This window comes from Hippocampus zosterae, chromosome 2 (assembly GCF_025434085.1).
Source record: "Hippocampus zosterae strain Florida chromosome 2, ASM2543408v3, whole genome shotgun sequence".
NCBI lineage: Eukaryota > Metazoa > Chordata > Actinopteri > Syngnathiformes > Syngnathidae > Hippocampus > Hippocampus zosterae.
Window position 1 is genome coordinate 24,628,305 of NC_067452.1, and position 21,907 is coordinate 24,650,211.

The following is a 21,907-nucleotide window of genomic DNA, read 5'->3' on the forward strand; positions in this document are numbered from 1 at the left end:
AGTGTCATTCTATACAACTGACACTGTCCACTCTGAAGCACATTTGCACCTCTCTGAAGTACAACCGGGCAACGTATGGACAATGTGAATGATCCCTCCAGAAAATGTAAACAGAGGAATTGTTAGAGGATTGCAGGAGCATGTTGTTTTCCCAGAGGGCTGTGGAGTAGCAGGTCAGAGTTTATTGGCTTGCCAAAGGGCACCTCAGCAGTTCCCAGAAGCCGCCAGGTTCCATATTTATTTCTGTCCCCAAATGTGGTCTCGGAACAAAGCCCTTACTATTGCAATCCCGTTAAAATTTGACAGTGTTTTTTTAAACTGCCATTGTCTGACTCTTAAGAGGATTTTTTATAGATTTACTAGGCAGAAATATAACTTCTCTGAAAGCCAGTCATGTCCTACTTGGAATTGGCCAGTGACCTTCATATACTTCAGCTTTCTTTTATTTCAGTCTCATCGCGATCAAGTTGGACATTTGTTTTCGAGAGTCGAACATTGTTACATATCTTCTAATTCACCGCCTTGTTCAGTCGCCTCCATTTGTGAATTTTACCTTTTGATACATTGGCTTTGGAAGTGTTACCGCTTTTTGATTACTCATCTGAAATGCACACCTTCCACTCCACATGTAGAGAACAGTAAGGTCTTACTGAAAAGTGGCTTTATTTGTTCGTTCTTACAACATGTCGCTGTATCATCTGTCAAGTGTACATACAACAGTAACCCACAAATAATAAATAGTGTTTAATTGTTTATGTCATAGTTACAGCACCGCCAGTACATCGTGGATGTGGTCGTTGCAGAATCCAACCGCAAAAAAAGGGAAAAGAACTGCACCTAAGATTACGGAATTTATTTTACGTGTGATTTCTTCATCCACAAGTTTTATTTGCCATTCGATTCTAAAGTTTCAACTTCAAATGTTATGAAACAGCATTAGTACCAAAAAAAAAAAATCAAAATAAAATAATAGCTGACGAGGAAAAAAAAGGGTCATCTTTTGGGGATTAGTCTACACTTGCTTGTTGTTGAACACACATTGTTGCTTTACAGTGACCTAACGCTCCTATTTGCATCTTGAACGCGAAACACTTGTGTGCTGAGGTACCACCTGGGCTCTACATCAATGGGCCATTATGTACACTCGCCGTTGTTGTCAGAGTAGACCAAAGAAATGGGGGCAAGGACATGTACAAGGTTTTTATACACAAAGCACTCATCTTTTTTTTCCCCACAAGTCTTAAGTGATAATATTTGGTGGGAATGTTGATGTTCTCGAGCACTTTGTCCATGCATCCACTTGATTTACGGATGACAGCGGGATTTTCGCAGGGGAACTCTCACTTGCTGTTATTGTTGTCACATGTTGTCCGATGTTCATCTGTTCCTCTGAAAATGTCACACCTGTTGATGTTTGCCTTCCAGCCTGCGATATGCATATTCAAATAAAGAGGAGATTTTGCGACCACCCTGGTCTTTACTTCCATCCTCCCCCCCACCTTTCTTTTTGGTTGTTGGTTCAGATGGCAACAGGTGGCAGCAGGAAGCAATATTTAATAGTTTTTAGGGTGAGCTGATTTCACAGCGACTGATGCTCCCTGACAGGCTGATGTATCACAGATTCCAGGAGGTCCATGGTGCCCAGTCCTACCTACCCTGCCGTGCTCTCCAGGCTCACCTGGATCTCCAGGAGAGCCATCACGGCCATCTTTAACGATACCCGGAACTCCGGGAAGACCTGTGAAGAGTACGCGGTTATTGTGACAAAGGTACGAGTCTCTGTGTATTTGTTTGGATTTGAACCAACATGCGCTGAATCCCCTGACTCCTTCTGCTGCACGAAAACGAGAACTCGCTTAAGACATGTGCCTTATATATGTACAGTGAGTGAACCCCCATTTGCTCATTTTGTGCTCTGAACATTCATTCTCAGCACCGATTCGGAATGACCCTCAAACTGTTGGATTGTACACTGGGTGGAGCAGATTAGCTCGGACTTTTATTTTTCTCAGGGCACATTTTCGTTTGCTATACTTCGGAGTGCTGGCCAATATGTCTCTATACAGTTAGTCCACCTGGCAGTTGGCAAGCATTAGCAATGCAGACTGGAGGTGTCTGCGCTTGGACCGCAATTGCTGTGCCGATATGGCCCCGCTTAGGCGGTATCATTTGAAACCACTGGGCAATTTTTCCTTCCCACCGTTGTCATGACTCAATCCCATCTGTCGCATTTTGCTACTGTATAAATCACATATACAAAGACACAGGCCACACACACACTGTACCTTGGTATCCTTGGTCTCCAACGGGGCCCTCGATTGCTTTGCCGATGGGTCCTTTATCACCTTGCTGACCAACGTCACCTGTCGTCCAAAAAGACAGCTTGAGCAAATTGTGTGTCTGGTGACATACAGATGAGAATCATGCTTCCACCTGTAGATCAGGTCACACTACAGTGCTGCCTTGATTTACGAGTTCAATGCGTTCTGCAACCAATCTTGATTAACATCACTTTAGTGGTAAATAAAACTGTTTTATTCATTGAAATGCCATCAACTCTTTCAGCACCCACTATTTTGCCTCGTTTTGATTTTGTTTTTCCATCAAGGAAAACACGGTAGCACTGTTGTTTTGACTTTTGGCTTGTCCCAACACAGTGAGACACTTGATTTGTTTGGTCCAGTTTTTAGACTCAGTGACTTCAGCAGCTTTCAGAATTTTTTGGACTGAAGCATTCTGCCAATTGTTTCTTCAATTCATTGAGTAATCTTGTAAGAAAAAAAGTTAAATAGACCAAGCAAAGGGCTTTCATTTATAGAATCAAAAAAAATCTCCAAGGTTGCGATTCCAACTCTTGGCTCCACAACTAAGCCCAATTGCAATGGCAATTTCAAGCATTTAATTGTGAATTGACATGGATGTTGCAGAGGAGAAAATAACAACACTGTCATGTCAATTTACCATGGAACACTTGATTTTATTCGATTTTTTAAATACTTTTTTTGTGAAAATGAGACTGGTAGGATGGTTAGGGTGCATTGTACATTAACACAAAAAATATATTACTAACATGCACGAAGACACACAAATGGTTGTTTGTTTTTTTTCTCCTCTACACCCCTCGCGATCGACTTGGGACCAGTCCGCGAGCTACCGGTCGATCGCGATCGACGTAATGGTCACCCCTGCTGTAGGTTATTTGTGTGTTATTCGAATGAAATAATTTCCTCTTCACATCACTGAATTTACTGTTGATGTCCGTATAACCGCGCCATCTGTGGTTTCACGGTTTTACCGCTAAGATTTTGTGTGTCGGCATGCTCAGAGCTGTGCGTAAAGTTACGCACATCCTCACAGACAAGTCCAAATTGATAAATCTCCAACTTTGCGAACGGACGTTCAAATACACGCTTTACGCAGGACACCTGGAAGCGTTCTTTATGGGATTGTACATCACAGACGGCCCTAACCGCCCCCGGATTCTGCTTGAAGCCATTCTCTTTTTATTTGCTGCTTTATTATCTCCTCCTCTTTATCATACTGTAAGCAAAGCCAAAGCTTTTTGTTGTAACAGAAACAAACCCGCCAAACCATTTGCAGGTCGTTCGCTTGGCAGCCAACACCAAGAATGGGCAAGCTTGCACCTTGCCGCCATGCTCCTTGCACGCGTTTTCATTTTGTATGTGTGAAGTTGATTGTTTTTCCTGTTCTGTCAACAGAATTAAATGCATCGATGACTGCGGCCCTCCTTTTTTTCCCCCACTTCACTCGAGTGGCGCCCTATCCGAAGCTCACTCATACGTGAAGGTACCATTATCCTGTGTATATTTTATACCGCCATACCTCTGGTACCAGGATCTCCCAGTTCTCCTGGCAGGCCTCTGTATCCTGGAGGTCCACGGGCACCTGGGTGACCGATGGAGCCGGCTGATCCCTGCTGTCCTGGAGGACCAGCCGGTCCGGGTCGGCCGACCATCCCCGGTGTCAGGGGTCTGCGAAGATTGGCGGCCAGTTGTGCAATTTGATCTGCGGGGTGTGGCAGCCCATCAGACAGTCAATTCCCGTCTTACATTTTGCTCAAAACTGGAATGAATTTTAATGTGGATCTTCACCATCGATCATTGAGCCACACAACTCTCTGATGTGCTGTTCACTTGCGAGTTTACCCTAAAACATGAGAGCAAGATTCGATTTTTAGGACAGTAAACTCATTCATAACGTTTGTTTGGTAATCTCTCAAAATGAAACACTTACAGGTACACCTGTTTTTCCAGCTATCCCAGGAAGACCCTGTTCGCCCTGGAAGCCCATTAATCCAGGTTTTCCCGGGGGCCCTCTTGCCCCAAGTTCTCCTTGTGGTCCCACGACACCTTTAGGTCCCAGTTCTCCTCGTTTCCCTGACTGTTTCCAATAAGAACTCCTCAATGACTTGCATTTCTACATAAAGTGCTCATGTAATGTCAGCAGGAGCTAAAAATATCTGCAGTTACCCTAAACGCCACTTTTTCAATGAACAGAAGAGAGGAAAAAAAGAATCAAGGGGCATGAAATGCACCAATGTTGTGCTTGAATTATACAAATTGCGCTGCACCTTCATGCTACTCATCTCTTTCTTATTGAAGCAGTCGGTGATGCTGAAGAAACAATGCCTGGCTCTAATTTATCCTGTTAAAACTGGAATGTGAGGCAGAAAGTGCAGCAACTGCATCAATGACAGTAAGGCAGACCAGGAACATAACGGACAGACTGTCATCACTTCTGTTGGGGTATGAAGATTGGCTTAGCGGCAAAATGGAGATGTACAAATACATGTAGCCCACCTCTCCTTTTTGTCCAACTGGTCCAAAATGGCCCTGTAAATAAAAGCCAAAATGGAAATAAGAGCCCTTCTAATGATGACTGTATTTGTGAAACATTTGACGAGGATACTGACAGGTTCTCCATTCTCTCCAGGTAAACCGTCACTTCCCGCTACACCCTAAAATTGCAAAAAAAACATCACACAGTAACTCTCAAACATTCCTCTATCAACAAAGTAAAACAAGCAGACAAAAAAAAGACTTCAACTGAGGCTTTGTTGAATTTTGACTAAAATATGTACCATGTCTCCTTTGGGTCCCGAAGCTCCAACCGGCCCCTGCGAGGTATGGTGGGTGAGGGGGCGGGGGGGGGGGGGGGGGGCAGAACATAAAGGAGAGCAATGTTGAGACATTTGTGCAAGAGGGTAAGAAGATGAAGTGGGCGGGTGTTGGTGGGTGGTTATTTCAGAGTCAGTGAGTTGGGCAGGTTTTGGGGAAGAGGAAACGATATAAAGACTATCTTTGTTCTCTTCTTGGAGGCTGGGGACGACTTCGTGTCAAAAGTGTATTTTGCCCAAATACAGTTCTTCCACTTGAATTTATTCCAATTCCACGAAGGTGGGATTACCTCGACATTGACATCTCTTCTCGTTTGTAAAGATACCGAATGAGATATATGTCGACCGAGCCTATGTGAAGGACTCACTCTTTCACCAAACTCTCCTCGGACCCCTGTCGGACCTGGAAGACCTGGATCCCCCAAAGTCCCCGTGATGCCCTGCGGGACATGAAACTCTGTAAAATGACCGATAAGACTAATTGTACCAAAAGCAACAAATAAAATGTGATGGCATTGGCACTGACCTGGAAACCTTTCACTCCCTGAGGTCCTGGGATGCCTGCAGGTCCAATGCCTCCCTGCAGGGAAAAGCACAATGCTCACTAACTACTGGTCATACTAAAATGTTTAAGAAGACAAAACATGCTATCCTGACATAATAATCATGTGAGGTGTAATTCATATGACAATGGCTAAAACTGTGTGTGTGGGGTGGGGTGGGGGGGGGGGGTTCTCTCATGGCGCAGGGTCTGACGCAAGCACAAAGACCTCTTTGTCTACGGTTGTACCGGTGCGAATACCTCCAACAGTCCCTGGCCATCGACTTCCACTGATCCTTAGTCACATACTTCTCATTATGTGGCAGTGTAGCTTTCTTCAGCCTTGATATCGACTACTACATTGTCATTCCTCTTCTTAAGACAGTCCTTCGTCCACAAATTTGAAATTCATGCATTCATTCTTCTCACGAGAGCCATGGGCGTGCTAAACCCTATCGCAGCTATCTTTGCGCAAGAGGTGAGAGTACACCCAGAATTGATCACCAGCTGGTCACAGGGCACAAATAAACAAACAGGCATTCACACTCACATTCACACCTATGAACAATTTGGAGTTGAATAAAGGTTGTCAAAGGTTTCCAAAAATTGGACAGTATTGCAGAGGCTTAGTGAGTTTGAATGTTATGCCACTGGATGTATTTTCACCAACTTACAGCCACTCCTCTGGGTCCTGCTATGCCTCTCTCTCCTGGTATGCCAATGTCACCCTGTGGGAAGACACGAAAGAGTTGAGAAACCAGATGCTACATTGTTCAAACTTGAATTTAGCAACATGTCAGAGAAACTCAGTCACTGGCCAGACCGGCCACCAGATACATACAGGAATACCTGGCTCTCCAGAGGGTCCCGTCTCCCCAGCCTTTCCTGGATCACCCTGTTGGGAAAAAAAATGTGTTTCGCATGGTTCTTCCAATTGCTGATGTTTCGTTTATTTGCAATGGGTTTTAAAGCTTACAATTTCGCCTTTGGAGCCTTTGCTACCAGCCTTTCCTTGCAGACCCTATGGAGGAAAATATATTACTGGTAAACTTGTTTTATTGTCAATTATCGGACAGAGGACACACACACACACACAAATATAATTGTAACTTACAGGGAGCCCATTTGGTCCTTTTTCTCCAACTACCCCATGTTGTCCAGCATCACCCTAGCCAAACACACAAACTGTGGCTGTGAGATCAGTCTTGATCAGATTGTGGCTTGCTGATATCTTTCAACACAGCAGAAGAAGCCAAAAATGTAATATGTACCTTCGCGCCATCCATTCCTGGTGTTCCGTCTTTGCCATCTCTGCCAGGAATTCCCTATGAGGAAATCAGACAGTCTTTTATTTCAGTGCTGTGTTTTTATTGACCATGAATAAATGTATTTTCATAAGTTGGTCACTTACGGGTTCCCCTTTGGGCCCAGCACCACCAATGGCTCCTTTCGGACCAATTTTACCCTGTTCAGCACATGCATGTTTACGATGCGATATTTACAGAGCCTCTAAATTCAAAATCTTTGACTTACAATTTCTCCTTTAGGACCTCTGAAACCCTGGGGACCCCTTTCTCCAGTATCACCCTGGAAGAATCAGATGAAAGACAAAGAGCTTGTTATTCATGGGTCCGGTGTTTCGTTGTGGCTGTGGATCATGAATCAAATGTCACAACTTTTCCCAAGTGGTCTCAGAGATAAAGAGACTCACGGTCTTTCCGATGATGCCGGCGATGCCAGGTTTGCCTCTGAATCCCGCCAGTCCCTACGCACAAACAAGAGAATAAGAGCAAAGAGAACATCGCCACATTTCCTAAAGAAGCTGAATCAGTGCTGAAATAATTTCTTACTCTGTCTCCCACAGATCCCATCGGACCCGGCAAACCTCTTAGACCGCGTGGGCCCTGAAAAATATCCAAGCAGTGTTTTGAGACAGTCGCTGTCAAGAGTCTTCCAAAAGCCCCCATACCGAAATGACCTTACCTGTAGGCCAACTGTCCCTGGAAAGCCTGGGGGACCAGGAGGACCAGCGTCACCCTAAAGACAACCCAGACACTGCGTAAACCCAAAACCCGGCACCATGCTGGAGGACTGCTGTGCCATAGGTCATACACTCACCTTCTCTCCATCTTTCCCAACTTCTCCCTTGTTTCCCTTATGGCCTGTGTGGCCCTATGAGAAGAGTCACAAAATTCAGTGACAGGGTGACAATGACGTGCGTTTCTAGGGGTGTCACAATTTGACTCATCATAAACAGTCACCTTAAATCCTGGCATCCCTGGAGGACCAGGTGGACCCGAGGGGCAGATGGCAGGACACTGTACACAAAAACCACTGAGCATGCCGCTAATTATGTAGCGAGTTCAGACGCATCATTGAATACTAACCAGAAGGTCACCAGTGAGATCATGAAGAGTACCAGGAAGACCCTGAAAAAGCAAAACTTGCGCTTGACCCTTCAAAAAATACATGACTAACAAATTCGCATGGTGAAAAGTGCAAAACTATGCAAAGGTTTTATTAGTATAGCAGCACAATTTTTTCATTTATGATGAAGACTGCACTTACAGGTGGTCCATCAGGACCAGGAGGTCCCGGAAGCCCTGGAAGACCCTCAGCACCCTGGTAAGATAAAAGAAAGTCCAGTCACCTTGGACGTCCCCTCTGTATAGTCCCGTGGAATGCTCTCCAATGTCGAATATCGCTTGATTGGAAGTAAACCAGCTTCAGAGGCCTTCATGTAAACACCTACAGTCTACATTCTAATTCACCTATTTACAAAACATTCTGATCTTCTGAAAAATTTCTTTGACAAAAACGCATGATAAAGGGTGCTTGTTGAGTATCTGCATGTGTGGAGTACCGTACATTGAATTCAAGATAAAGTAATGATCTAAAAAGAGATTATCTCTTTCCGATTCAGTGACTGACACTCCACCTCGATGATAGCATAAGGTCGAATTGAGGATATTGGACAGACACTCACCACGGCACCCTGAGGTCCGACTCCACCTGGCAACCCGTTGGTCCCGGCTAAACCCTAAAAACAAAAGACATGTAATTCCAGGATTCAAACAAGTCAACTTCCTAGACATGACAAGAGTATGAAAATGCTTTTCTACTCACGGGAGCTCCTGATCTCCCTCTGCCCTACGGAAAATACAATAAGTATTACGGCCACAAATTCTGCTTTAAATTGGGTCTACCAGGGCAGGCTGACTCAGGGTCTGCTTGATGTTATGTTGGGGTACTTACAGCAGGTCCAGGTGGCCCAGGTGGTCCGGTGTCTCCCTGTGGAGAGAAACAGACACCAAGTGTGATCAGCTGAATCAATCATCCACTTGAAATGGCGTCATGTTGCACTTGTGACCAAATAGTACACGGCTTATGCCAGAGTTTTAACCGAATCTGGAAATATGACTGGTGTTCTGTTGTGATACAAAGTATTTAAACGTCATTCATTTTGGAAAATTGAAGATCAACATTGACTTTCTCAGAGAACAACAGTCATACTGCACACCTGGCAGCTGTTACGGACTGAAGTAGATTACCCCACATCGTGCGGCATCTGCGGCAAAAAGGAAAATGTGCCCTGCCCCCGTCACATCCTCTAATTCTTTATTGGACCTGCCACCAGCTGTATTTGTCAAGGCGAGAGTCCAAATAATCACAGAGATGATACACTTTGCTTCGTCACCAAACTCCTCACAAACAGATGGGATGTGACTTCACTTGCTCTCTTGTCTTGCTTTGTGACAAGTTAGAGCAATAAATTGTTGTACAGTAATGAGCGCGCTCTAGTGTTTTGCTAATGCACAACACGCATGATGGAGTAGCAATGAGCAACTTATTAGGTTTACTAATTAGCTGGTTTGCTGGGGGAGGTTGAATGTTTGAAAGCAGAAATGCTTGAAATCAAATTCCTTTAACATCCATACAGTGACTACAGTTATAAAAGGTGGGCAGCCCGTACGGCTTTGTCACCCCCGGTTTCATAGAACGACGGGGGGCAGTGACATTCCGGGCCGGATTAGATAAATAAAGCTGATTCTGATCCCTCGTTAAAAGTGTTCAGACCACGAGGCTGAGCCCGGTTGACAAATCGAGCTTGACAGAGGGCAAGCGGGCATCATACCTCCATCCTCATACAACTTGCAGATATAACTGAGCTCAATTCATCTTTACAATGTATCAACGGCCAACGAGACAGACTTACTGCCTCTCCTGCAGGTCCGTCCTTCCCAGGGGGACCATCAGGACCCGTCAGACCCTGGAGAAAAGATACATTTCATCACTTTGCAAGTTCCGCTGCAATATTTATAGACATTGTTGAGAAGCGTATCAGAAAACGTGATTCTGATTCATGCTTGTTGAGAACAAGACAAGCGGCGTGCTGCTTCTCTGCTCTTACATCCACCCCAGGAAGTCCTGGCAAGCCCGGTTTTCCTGCTACTCCCGGTATTCCTGCTTTTCCTTTGGGGCCCTGCCAAAAATAGCGAGAACATCATCAACACAAATTGAAATATACAGTGAAGGATGTTTCTTTTTTTCATGGTGAAATTGGGTCGTCAGTCTTTCTTTGGAATACTTTCAATCGGTGCAGGTTTCTACACAAACAGTGGCCCATGACGTGACTGTGTCGGGCCACCCAATGTTCACTGACACTGGCCCACGCTCAATGTTCAGTTACATTTTAATCCACAAAAAAAAAAACAACAACATGTGCAAACAACAACTTTAAAGAAGCATTATTTTCTTTCAGGCTCAAAGATGCTAAATATTAAATCATCATTGAATTTATCATAGTACATAATGAATATATAGGGCAAATATTTGTTCTGGCGAGGTCACCACCCAAAAAGGCTTAATGTCGGACCCTGTTTTGGTTCGTCTATTCATTAAAAAAATGTAACTACCGGTAATAATAATAACTGTGTGTAAAAACACACATTGTAAATACTGTATGTGTTTTTTCCCCCTTTTCTGTTTGTTTTATCCTCTTGAGGGTTACAGTTTGATCTGGAGGTATTTGCAACTGATTTTGGGGCCACGAGTCCATCCTGGGCTGCTTTTCAGTCAGTTTGAGAGTGCACAGAAACATCCATTCACACACAGTGTGGCATGGATGGATATGGCGTGTTTTTTGGAATGTTGGAGGAAGCCTGCAAAAGCGAGTGAAGAACATGCAAAGTGCGCACAGGAGGGACTCAGATAAGACCGAGAACCACTTGACTGGGAGTCACAACATTCAACTTTGCATTGCAATTGAAAACACATTCCGAAAACAACATGATTGAAACACTCACTGCTTTGCCTGCCATTCCCGGAGGTCCAGGCTTGCCCTGTAATTAGGAGACATGCTATAGATTAAGGCTGAATCAATGTATGCATTTCATTTGTGTTTTGAAAGGCGCTTATAAATAAAACGTATTCTTATTATTATTATTATATATTATACGTTTCTGCAGGCCTTGAGGGAACAACAGAGAAAACTAAAAATGGTCACATGATTAAACCCCTCCGCTGGTTTTGATGGAGGGGATTGAAGGTGCAGGGGGGAGGTGTGAGCTGAAACTCTGGAAGGTCACACACAGCTGGGGAATGTGTGAATAGACCCTCTGTTTGCCTTCACCCGACTGCTAGAAGCAAAATATCGACAAATAAAATACTCCCACATAGCCTTACAAGGGCACAGTTGCGTAGTTTGTGCCAAGAATCAATGTGTGGAGTGTACACTGTGCAGAACTGTGCGCGAGGATAAGGTAATTGAGAACTTTACAAATGTGGCAACACGAAATGACAACTTCAATGCAGACAAACACCCTTTCGTATTGTATTGTATTATAGAAGTTGTCCACCAAGTAAGTAGATGCACACCAAGCATTTGCCTGCCATTATTGGCATGAAAGAATTATGGGTGGGCCAGTGGGAGGGGTCACAGTGACAAAAACATTTAAGAGACCAATGAAACACATCTTAACACTGGAAAAGTGTAAAATGCTATAGAATATGACAATTGCGCTGCAGGACACTTAAGTCTAAAGCTTACATGGGGTATATATTTTAAAACTCACGTTATATACACTCCTGTTTTACAAATGTCGGAAGTCTGGCTGCAAAATGACAAATTGTTTTTGTATGCTACCCGGAGAGGTGGCCATTACAATTAAACTGCAGGCTTAAGCTACATTAGGTATATACAATGTATAGATAGATAGATAGATAGATAGATAGATAGATAGATAGATAGATAGATAGATAGATAGATAGATAGATAGATAGATAGATAGATAGATAGATAGATAGATAGATAGATAGATAGATAGATAGATAGATAGATAGATAGATAGATAGATAGATAGATAATACACACACACACACATATACATACATACATTGGGACTTTTGTCTGGAAAGCGACAAAACCTATTGAAATTCGCCATGTTGTCATGTGCTAACTGGCGCAGACTCACTGTTAAATTGGCAGAAGGCGCCGCTGATGTGTCGCAAGTGTATAAGACAAAAGTCAACTTACATCAATGCCGTCCCGTCCAGGGGGCCCGGGCGGCCCTGCTACCCCAGTGGCTCCTCGCGGGCCAGGCCTCTACAATACAAAGTAAATGGAGCATTTTACAACATGTCACTATTCAGTAGAGTTCATTTTCAGCGATGAAAAGTTCATGTTACTTGTGTCTCGATAGTGCCGTCATTGTGCATGGGAGGCAAGATATAATTACACAGTGTACACTCAACAATGCAGGCAGGAAAGATTCGATGAAAAGATACACAGAATAAATGCTTCAATGTGGATTTATCCACTGAGCTTGTGTGTGGCCTGAATGAACAGAGGCCAAATTGTGTGCACTCCTCTCAACCCGTACATTCCACAGGTGGAAGAAAATTATGAGCAAAATCTGGCCACTGAACCAGAAGCAGCAGGTCGCTTTCATGCAATCAATGGTTACTTCTTAATATAATGTGAAGGTAGCAAACGGAAGGAGTGGGATGAGATCTAGCAAGTCACATCATTTTGTGGAGCTCACAAAAGCAAACACTAGTTTTTTTTCATGTTTCGTAAGAAATGAATTTGTTCCTCTCATTTGGGCAGAAATTCTCTCCCAACATTAAGCCTTTACTTAAACTTGATATAAATGAACCACATTTGTATACTTTGGCATTTGATTGTCACTATAGTCCTTACCCTGATTTCCAATTGATAATACATTGGTCAAATCAATCAAATGCAGGGCCAATTGTGCATATGTAATAACGTGACCGTACACTTTCTTTGCTGTTCAGTCACAACGGTCCTCTTGGGGAAACCATAACTACTGCTGTGGCCCACTACAAAATAGTAGGAGTAAATATAGGAGTAGGAGTAATAATAGGAGTAAAGAACGAACATTTTCATGTCGTTCCCATCGCCTCCATCACAAGCTTCTGACAAGAACCGCCAGATTCTGCTGCTCCAGAGGGCCCAATCAATTCAGCATACACACGGCCATTGACGAGAGCCTACCTGGCCAGAGGACGACGTCAAAAGCTGGCACAGTAAGAGCACACAGAGAGCCGAGATTGTCGTCATGACTCCCGGATCGCTCTCTGAAGAGGTGCTTCTCGAGGAAAAAGCTGCAAAAAGCCAGTCGCCGGTTCTGGCTCGCACCCCTCCCCGTAAGAGTCCAACAGGAGCCTTGGTTCACCTGAAGGCGCACAGCTCCTGAATAACGTCCTCTTGGTTCCCAGATAAACCCGAACCTCCAGAAAGTAGGAAGGGGCTGAGCTCAGTCTGGACTTGAGTTGCTGCGGGTGAGGGGGGTGAGGAAGAAAGGGACTTGAATCTTGACAAGAAAGATGCAGAAAGCTAGGCAGCAGTCATTGGGAGCGTCAATTTAGTGGGTGGAGCTTGCATACCCGAGCTTTGTGGGGTTTGCCCTTTGACCAATTATAAGACAGCTCTGCATCTTAAACCAGGGACTCAATTTTTTTTTTTGTTGATCGTACAATTTTTCAGTGTATGTATTAAAGATCCACTATCCTAACCCAACAACAAAGGGTTTGAAGCGAACCACATAATTATCACAATAATTCACGGTTAAGGGTAAAGTATGAGCCTTAATGGAGACTTCTTACTTTTTTCTTTTCTGATTGATATAAAAATGATTTAGTAGATATAAACACATAACGGGGTAGGACTACATAAGTTTTTTACTTCATCCTACTCCCTTGAACATAATAACTGTGTTGAATGAAGACTGATTTCTTTCTTTTTACTTTTTTTATCTACCTTATTTTCTGTCAAATGATTACTGTATATGTTTTATGTTCAATAAACAAACAAATAACCACATACCTGTATTTTTTTTTTCAGTCCAAAGGTCGTTTTGGGAGAGAAATTACCATTCATCGACAGCACAAGAAACCACATTTAAGTGCAAACTCCTTCAAGTGTGGAGTTTGCATGTTCTCCCAGTGTCTGCGTGCTTTCTCCGGTTTCCTCCCGCATTCCAAAAACATGCGTCACAGATTAATGGAATACTCGAAATTGTCCCGAGGTGTGAGTGTAAGCGCGGATGGTTGTGAGCCCAGTTAATGCCCCAAAATTTTCAGCTTTGTGTAGGTCATGAGGCGACGAGGAATAGCCATATAAAGAAATGAATTTGTAACAATTGCTGCATTGATAGATAACTGCACACTGACATTGACGATGCTGTTGAAACTGATTTTGAAATGGAATTACAATTGAAAATGTAATCTTTAGGCCTGAGTAAAACACATTGTCCACATTTAGCCAAATACAAATGTATCAATGTGTCAGAAAATATCTTTATTCAGCTCTTAAACAAGCAGGTTTTCAATTGGAGGAAAAGTCACATAGAAAGAACAAGTTGTCTTAACAATTTAACGCAATCATATTCACAATGAAGTGCAACAGTTGAAAAGAAAACTGATTCCAAAATACCAAGAATCAAAATACAGATCTGAGCTAAGCTTGACCAATTGCAAAGACAAACACATATTGTTGATACAATCAAGCAGTCTATCACATTTTTGGCAAGGCTTCCTGTTGTTCAAGTCAAATTTCCACCAGTGTGAACGCACACAACATGACTTCAGGATGGTGACAAAGTATGACAATTTCCGAATTCAGCATCTATGCAAAAACAGCCTGCAAAGGGAAACACAAACCTTCCAGTTCTTCAGTGCAAAAGCATCTTATAGAACGATGCAAAAAAAAGGCGTACAATTAAATTAACATTATTACTTTATATATTCTGGAAAGAAATGAGAAGAAAAAAAGAGGAAAGTCATTTTAATGCTGTAACTAGAGTACATTTTACTTTTGTGACAAATTGCTTGTTTTTGAATTTATGCTCTCATTTTGTCGTGACACAGTAGATTGTTGAACTTGCCAGCCACATGAGGTACTCGTGCAAAATCCAGTCAGACCCAATAAAAGAAATACTTCAACAATTCGACCTTGACAAATAGGCCACCATGCTCGTCTTTCACACTGACTAAGATGGAGTATTCCTGTCACAAAACTTAAGGAGCCACTGTTAAGCAAAGCAAGCTGCCCAGTGTATTACCCCACACTGTAGTACCAAAGTAATAGAACCAAATGAATGATGCGGTGCAGTTGCACACTTCAAACAACCACAAGAAATATAAAGACTAACAACGTTCTCTCATTGCATTATCATATTTCTAGAGGCAGAATTTTAATTTTGCAGTTGTACCCATGTTGTGGCATTTTTGTTTACATTTTATCAATTCAACATAAGGAAAACTACAATTCAAAAAAAAAAAAAAAAAAACAGAAACTGCTCATTTAACTGGTCAAACGCCAGCCACGATTTCAGAGGGTGTGTCTGCCAAACAGAAATCACGAAAATCACTCGCGCAATGCATTCTAACAAAAAATTAGGCTTTCTGTACTTGGACCAACTAGACACTCTGGCTGTGTTCACACTTGTAGTCCCGAATGCTGGTCCAGACCAAGGTTTAGGGGTGGGAGTGATTATGAAACCTGTTATGCACATTTGTACACAGGCCTTTCCCACACCTTGGACCGGGGGGCGGGGGGGGGGGGGGGGGGGGGGGGTCAGTTTGCTAGGCTGAATACATTTATTTTACATTTGGCTAATTTGACGAGCTGGGAGATTACACACAAAAAAAGCTTCCAAAACGTATTTCTACATAGCACCGTTGCATGGCAAGTGTGAACGCAGCCTTGAATTCAAAGGGCAACAATTCAACTTGTTGCAGGACTTCAGAGTGGCAGTCTCAAAATGGAATGATGGTGGTCTGTTAAGGCCACTCTGTGTCTTGCAGATTCCAAATGTACAGTGACTGCGGTCGTAGCCTTTTCGCTCAACACCCAACAATCCCAGCAGCTCTTTATGGACGATCAATTTGACTGAAATTCACTGAAGAGTAGCACCTTGAGGACTAAGAACTCTTCATGTATTGGCCACACTCTTGGGGCTAAGCTAGTGGGGGGTTCGACTCCATGTCGATATCCTCCACCTTGTCCTCAGATGTCAGCTTCTCCCCAGTTTTCTGGGTAGTCCCATTTGCGTGCACTCCTTGAGTAAAATCAGTCCTTGGAATCTTTTCTTCCCTCTCCGATGACAGGCAAGGTGAGTGTTTTGAAGTCTTCGTGGGCGTTTGAGCAGGTGAGCTCATTTGGCCGGAGGCGGTGTCACCGCCAGTCTTTCCGCCTGGCTGACCGCCGCTCACGTCTGCAGCGGAGCCGTTGCGTCGCATTGACGAGTCATCTTCTCTCTTCTTTTTCGGCGGCTTCTCTGTGTTCTCATCTCTGTCTGTTATCATGATGATGTCCGTTTCCTGGGCGGGATCATGTGAGACGTTTGTAGCTTTGGACTTGACGTCCGCCCCGGGCTCGGTTTCAACGCTCGCAGTGTCAGGGGTGGGCGACTGATCCATTTCGTCAGTTGAGTCAGTGCTGTTGCCGAAACTGTTGCTATTGGACTCCGAATTGCCATTCCCACCTGTCATTTGCTCTGCATTTGGGTGAGGCAACGTCTCAGACTGTTTGAGTTGGTCTCCATTTGTTTCCGTTTGTTTCTGCGCCTTGCCAGCGTTATTCATGTCCCCCTCTTTAAAGTGAACCCCTTTTTCTCCATCTTTATTTTTAGCACTTGAGTGGTGGTCATCCTTAACTTCTCCATTGCCAATAGCTTCAGAGCGTTTCTCTGCCTTCCTGAATTGTTTCTGAATCTTTCTGGGACACCACACAAATTTATCCTTTGGCTCAAAGTGAAGGTAGGCGAAGCGCACCAGCTCTTGGCGCTTTTGTTTATCCAGAACCGCAAACAGAAAATAGTCTAGCACGCTGCGTTTAACACTGCTGAGGCTCTTCTTGACCAGCGTCTCTTCGAGGAAGAAGTGCACCAGCGGAGCCTGATAGTGCTCGAAGCCCAGTTCTCCGAGGCTCTTCAGGATGCGTGTGATGCGCAGGTTGTTGTGCATGTTCCTAATGGAGATGAGACAGTTGAAAGTGAAACGGCCAGCCTGAGAGTTCTTTTGAAGCCGGTTACCGACATGACAGTATTAGAGGGTTTACCGCTCAAGGTTCCCGAAGCGCTCTTTCCAATTCTCTGCTCGTGTCACCTCACCAATCTCTTTGTTAATCAGGCGGATGCCATAGAAGCCCAGCATGAGTTCATAAGACTCCACTAGTCTCCTTTTGGCATCCTCGTTTCTCTTGAAGGCCTGGGAAGAAAAAAAAAACAACTTGAGTAACACTTAAAGGGGCACAAAAGTGTCAACTACGAGACACTCGCCTCAATCTCCTTCTTGGTGAGTTCAGAAGCCATGTAGTTGACCCCTGGTTCACGAAGAGGAAACAGCCTGATGAAAGCAGAAAGAAGTTAGACAATTAAGTTAGAAAATCAAAATTGCAGTTGTTACAGTAAGGTAAGTGACATCAAACAAGGCTGGTATCAGCACCGACACCCGGTATCATTACTCACCCACACCTACTAATTACCAATAAAAAAATAAATAAGCACATACCACTGAATGTATGAGTGGACTCTCTCCAGCCTTTTGTAGTCATTTTTCCATTCTTTGAGGAAGGATTCAATGTAGACCTCTGTCATGTCAGCAAATCACATGTCAGTGTCTCACAACTTTTCACCAGAACATTCTGGTTTAATGTAAGTACCATACCGTCGGGTGCAGAGGGGAATTTATTGAGGTAGAATTGCAAGTTGTTCATTTTGTCTTCTGAGCACTCGTCATCTGCAAGATTCTGTGACAGAGGAACAGAATTGCACAACTTGAACCCAACACAAAGTCAAATAATGGGAGTGTGACTGTTCAGCACTTACAGGGTACCCTCTTCTGTAGTTCTGCATGTCCTTTGCTGCTCTCATGTTTCTGGGCGGGTGATGCCGCTGTGAAGTTACATACATGGAAGTGAATAAACCTACAGTACATCAAGCATTTAACCAACATTTTTCGAGAAACATAGCAAATGTATAATCCTGGTCACTTTGATTGATTAGTGCACAAATCAATATTGTGTGTGGGTTTGGCAAAACAACTACAAGAAAGAAGTATTAAACAGCAAAACACAGTTGGATATCTGGAGCATATTTCACTCTTGGGGCCCAGCTGATAATATGGGATGATGATTTTTTTTCCCCACACATTATAACATAAGACCAAGCTAATGATGGTCAAACATCCCACCACCTCCAAAATGTCCACATTGGAATTACAGCTATTGTATAAGACAAACAACTAACAAAGTACGACAAAATATTGAAAATCTGTTCAGAATAGAGACGGGGATTACTGTTTGCGGGTTTAACACAATTTTACAATGTTAAACAAGCACAACCGGGAACAGTTTCAGTTTGTCAATTTGTGGAGCAAACAGTGCGACTGAGGAATTGAAGCGGAGTCCTAGCACAAGCCAGTTGATCAATTAAAAGAACACACGAAAACATACTGCACAATTGTTGTGGGGTTGGGGCAGCGCTTAATCTCATTAAATGGACTATCACACCAATTTAACTAACTTTGTATTGCAGCAACATTGAGCGTTAAATGTTGCCCATTGAGCATCCATGGCATCCTGGAAAGGGTATTTACCCATCTGTGGCTTTCTCAAGGTTTTTCACCAGATGGTTTTATTAGTTTTTTCATGCTCTCCTATGGGGAATGTTGTTAATATTTGTCAACCGCGGTCTTGCGGAGCCTTTTGACACTCTTCTGATTAAGGGCTATATAAATACATTTGACTTCACTTGACATAATGTAACATTGTGTATATAGGGAGGAAAAATTGGGTATGTGAGATACCTGTGTATGTGTATAAAAAACATTTTATACAGCTTGTATGCAGTCAACTCCCACTACCCGTAAGGAATGGGGACCCAGGCTACTGGTAGATAATGAAAATCTGCAGATAATTGACAGACACTGAAATGCATGAAAAAAAAAAACAAAACGTATTCAAATAATTTTGAGAAACATTCAATACATTACAAGTAGAAAAAAATGGGGACAAAGGGTCAAGAAAAACCGGGGTGAAAAAAAGAGTAAATTATAAAAGTAAAATAAATTGGGTGGGGGTATTGACACCAGGTGTGTTTTAGGTTTCATTGGAATACATAAAGAGACATTATGATTATGTACCGGGAGCCTCTATATTTTGGATTGCACTTCTACATGCACAGTGTATTTGGTAAAAGCGAAGGGATAGGTTAAAAAAAAGATTTAAACCACTTCCTACTTTTAAGCTGTAGCGGCATTAGAGTGTTTCAATAGGAGACTTTTTATTGTAGCATTTGGGAGGGGGTCAAAATTCTCCACTTAATTTTCGAGTCACGGCTGTTACACATGACGTTTTTTTTTTCTTTTACAGCATACCCATGTCGAACAAATGTCGCCATATGCATCTAAAAAAGAAAAACGCTCACCGACCCAAGGGAGCAGAAAAAGTAAGCTAGCCTCACTGGCCAACTAGCCTAGCTAGCAAGCTAGCAGCTAATATTTGCGCTGCACCAAACGCAGTAACAGCAACGTCTCGTCAAATCACCAGATTTAATTCAACGGTCTCCCAACGACCGACAGGTAAACCAAGCTTCAAGTTTAGGCAAGCACTTACCGACACTAAAGTCCGCGACCGTCGAGTTTGACCATCTCCGGCCGGCTCCTCTCCATCACTCTCGGTGTCCCACGTCGAGTCGTACTCGCACACACAGTCGTCCTCCATAATTCCCCAAACGACAAACGCCTCCTAAAGCTAACTGAGCTTGCTTTCCGACAGAGATGCGCATGGATCCAACTACACCGAGACGTTCACTCAGGTTAGCTGAGGACAGCTGAGGGCGGCCGCTCTTCGCAGGCCACCATCGTCTCTCAGTCTCTCTTTCCGTCGAAGATCGCCGGCGATGATGACGCCTGCCCTCAGCTGCTCCAGTGGGCGTTTTTACAGTCACAGCGCCCACTCACAAGTTTAATACACCGTTTGCCATTTAAATGTTCTCCCGTGAATCCCATGCTTATTCGGGTTGTGGGGGAGAAGGAAGAAAAGTGTTTTTATCCCGATGTGGTAGACATACGTTGTTTGTGCGTAACATTTCAAAGATGAATCTTTTGACATGAAACCAGAATTATCAGATTCCAGTGATGGATGCATCATTTTCCTGTGACAAATGAAATAAATACTTCAAAAGCAGTGACAATGCACCAATCGCTGGCCAACGTCTTAATGTAAATCAATGGGGATCCAGATTTTTTTTAGAATCCGACTGTCAAATTTTTAGAATTTTCTTAATCTGCATCACGTGTTCATCATTGAAATCTTGTTCAACAACAACAAAGTTGATCACGAAAAATCTATCTCCCTGCATGCTACTGTCAGTGGTTCTCAAACTTTCCATCAAGTACCACTTCAAGACCACGTGCCATAATGACAACAGTAAATTACAGCCCGCTAGTAGACCTAAGTGTTCATCAAAGATTATGCGCAGTTAGATTAACGTTCAAAATATTAGATGTACTTTAATTAAGATTCAACCGAATGTAACTAAATGTTTGAAAACAATCAGTTTTAAAGGATTGAATGCAAATGTAATGCACTTAAAAGTTAAGTACAACTGAATTGAACAAACTCACAATTTGAACATTGTATTCTGCGGGGGGGTTGCATACGCTACGGAAGGGGTCACCAACATGGTGCCCGGGGATACCAGGTAATCCTATGGGCCTGTTCTGAAAATAGCTCACTGTGAGTTTCTAGAAATGCTGTTGTGAAAGCGCTATATAAATCAGCATGTATTGTATTGTATTGTATTGTAAAAGTGATTATTTGAAAATATGAACACTGGGAGTGATTAAATGAAATAAAGTGTTGCGAGTTAATACTTATGTTTCCTGATTGTTGCAAGCAATCACTGCCATTATCAGTGGGTTCACGTAAATTGATATAATGACTTTTTTTAACAACAGCTATAACAATAACAGTATACATGTAATTTGAGCAAATTGTTATTTCAGAGTTGTTAGGTCTTTGTCAAGAATATAATGCAAGACCTCTAGACGAAAGGCAGATGTTCTGCCCCTGTGATTATGTTCACACAATACCTCATGCTATTTCTTTCTGTAAAATACAATTTAAATAGACCCGAGTTTTATCATTCTAATCCAGAGCATTAATGTAGTAGTTGCATTTCCCCCTGAAAATGCCAAATAAAAAATTGTCTTCTTGTAAATTGTAACATAACCATGTTAATCGGTGGGCGGACCAAAAAATTGAAATTGGAATACCAGAGGTATTCCAGAGGTAACGCACTATATAGAAATTATTATTATAAATGTCCCCACTGTGGGACGAATAAAGGATATCTTATCTTATTTATACCCGGGGTTTGACACACATTATTTACACACGGAGTTTAAGCACGTGCAGGACACCGTCGCCCTCACCAGTTTAGAGACGTGCACGGTCTGTATGCCTGATAGGGACTAGTATGGCTCAGGGCTTTGCGGCGCGCAAACACTCAATCACCGTTGAAAGAGTTCCTTCTCAACAAACCCCTCTCAGGCTCACACAGGGTCTCGAACCAAGCGTTCGAACCAAACTACAACACCTGCCCTGAGAGTGTTTCAATTGAAAACAGGTTTAAAGACCCCGACCTCCGTCTTTACAAACCCGGCGCGCAAACACTCCTCGAGTGTCGATGCGGAGT

General features: G+C 43.1%; 2 protein-coding genes across 3 annotated transcripts; both read right to left on the minus strand.

Moving 5' to 3' along the window:
• Positions 1-646: 646 nt before the first annotated feature.
• On the minus strand, positions 647-13,533 carry col9a3 (collagen, type IX, alpha 3). 2 transcript variants are annotated; one of them, XM_052057117.1, is made up of 32 exons: positions 13,198-13,533; positions 12,214-12,282; positions 10,985-11,020; positions 10,090-10,161; positions 9,895-9,948; positions 8,934-8,969; positions 8,805-8,828; positions 8,665-8,718; positions 8,247-8,300; positions 8,066-8,107; positions 7,940-7,996; positions 7,797-7,850; positions 7,662-7,715; positions 7,529-7,582; positions 7,390-7,443; positions 7,212-7,265; positions 7,090-7,143; positions 6,950-7,003; positions 6,793-6,846; positions 6,655-6,699; positions 6,520-6,573; positions 6,353-6,406; positions 5,664-5,717; positions 5,506-5,577; positions 5,102-5,137; positions 4,934-4,978; positions 4,821-4,853; positions 4,255-4,401; positions 4,113-4,167; positions 3,844-4,026; positions 2,286-2,363; positions 647-1,738 (listed from the first exon to the last, which is right to left on the minus strand). In XM_052057117.1, the coding sequence occupies exons 1-32, from the start codon at positions 13,261-13,263 to the stop codon at positions 1,554-1,556; spliced, it is 2,037 nt and encodes a 678-aa protein (XP_051913077.1). In that variant the 5' UTR covers positions 13,264-13,533; the 3' UTR covers positions 647-1,553. The 2 variants fall into 2 exon arrangements, with proteins under 2 accessions (XP_051913077.1, XP_051913078.1); XM_052057118.1 differs by lacking the exon at positions 13,198-13,533 and having other exon boundaries at positions 8,805-8,823; positions 12,214-12,232.
• Positions 13,534-14,481: 948 nt separating this feature from the next.
• On the minus strand, positions 14,482-20,274 carry ogfr (opioid growth factor receptor). The gene is made up of 7 exons (XM_052057126.1): positions 19,822-20,274; positions 18,035-18,100; positions 17,874-17,955; positions 17,718-17,796; positions 17,486-17,552; positions 17,266-17,414; positions 14,482-17,175 (listed from the first exon to the last, which is right to left on the minus strand). The coding sequence occupies exons 1-7, from the start codon at positions 19,927-19,929 to the stop codon at positions 16,164-16,166; spliced, it is 1,563 nt and encodes a 520-aa protein (XP_051913086.1). The 5' UTR covers positions 19,930-20,274; the 3' UTR covers positions 14,482-16,163.
• Between the last annotated feature and the right edge of the window lie 1,633 nt (positions 20,275-21,907).

Coding starts and splice junctions, on each gene's coding strand:
- ogfr (XM_052057126.1), bottom strand. CDS start 19,929: ATGGAGGACGACTGTGTGTGCGAGTACGACTCGACGTGGGACACCGAG. Junction 17,553..17,717: donor GTCCACTCATACATTCAGTG/GTATGTGCTTAT, acceptor TGCTTTCATCAG/GCTGTTTCCTCTTCGTGAAC. Junction 17,176..17,265: donor CGCTTCGGGAACCTTGAGCG/GTAAACCCTCTA, acceptor CATCTCCATTAG/GAACATGCACAACAACCTGC.
- col9a3 (XM_052057117.1), bottom strand. CDS start 13,263: ATGACGACAATCTCGGCTCTCTGTGTGCTCTTACTGTGCCAGCTTTTG. Junction 11,021..12,213: donor CTGGACGGGACGGCATTGAT/GTAAGTTGACTT, acceptor TCCTAATTACAG/GGCAAGCCTGGACCTCCGGG. Junction 7,144..7,211: donor GAGGTCCTAAAGGAGAAATT/GTAAGTCAAAGA, acceptor TGTGCTGAACAG/GGTAAAATTGGTCCGAAAGG.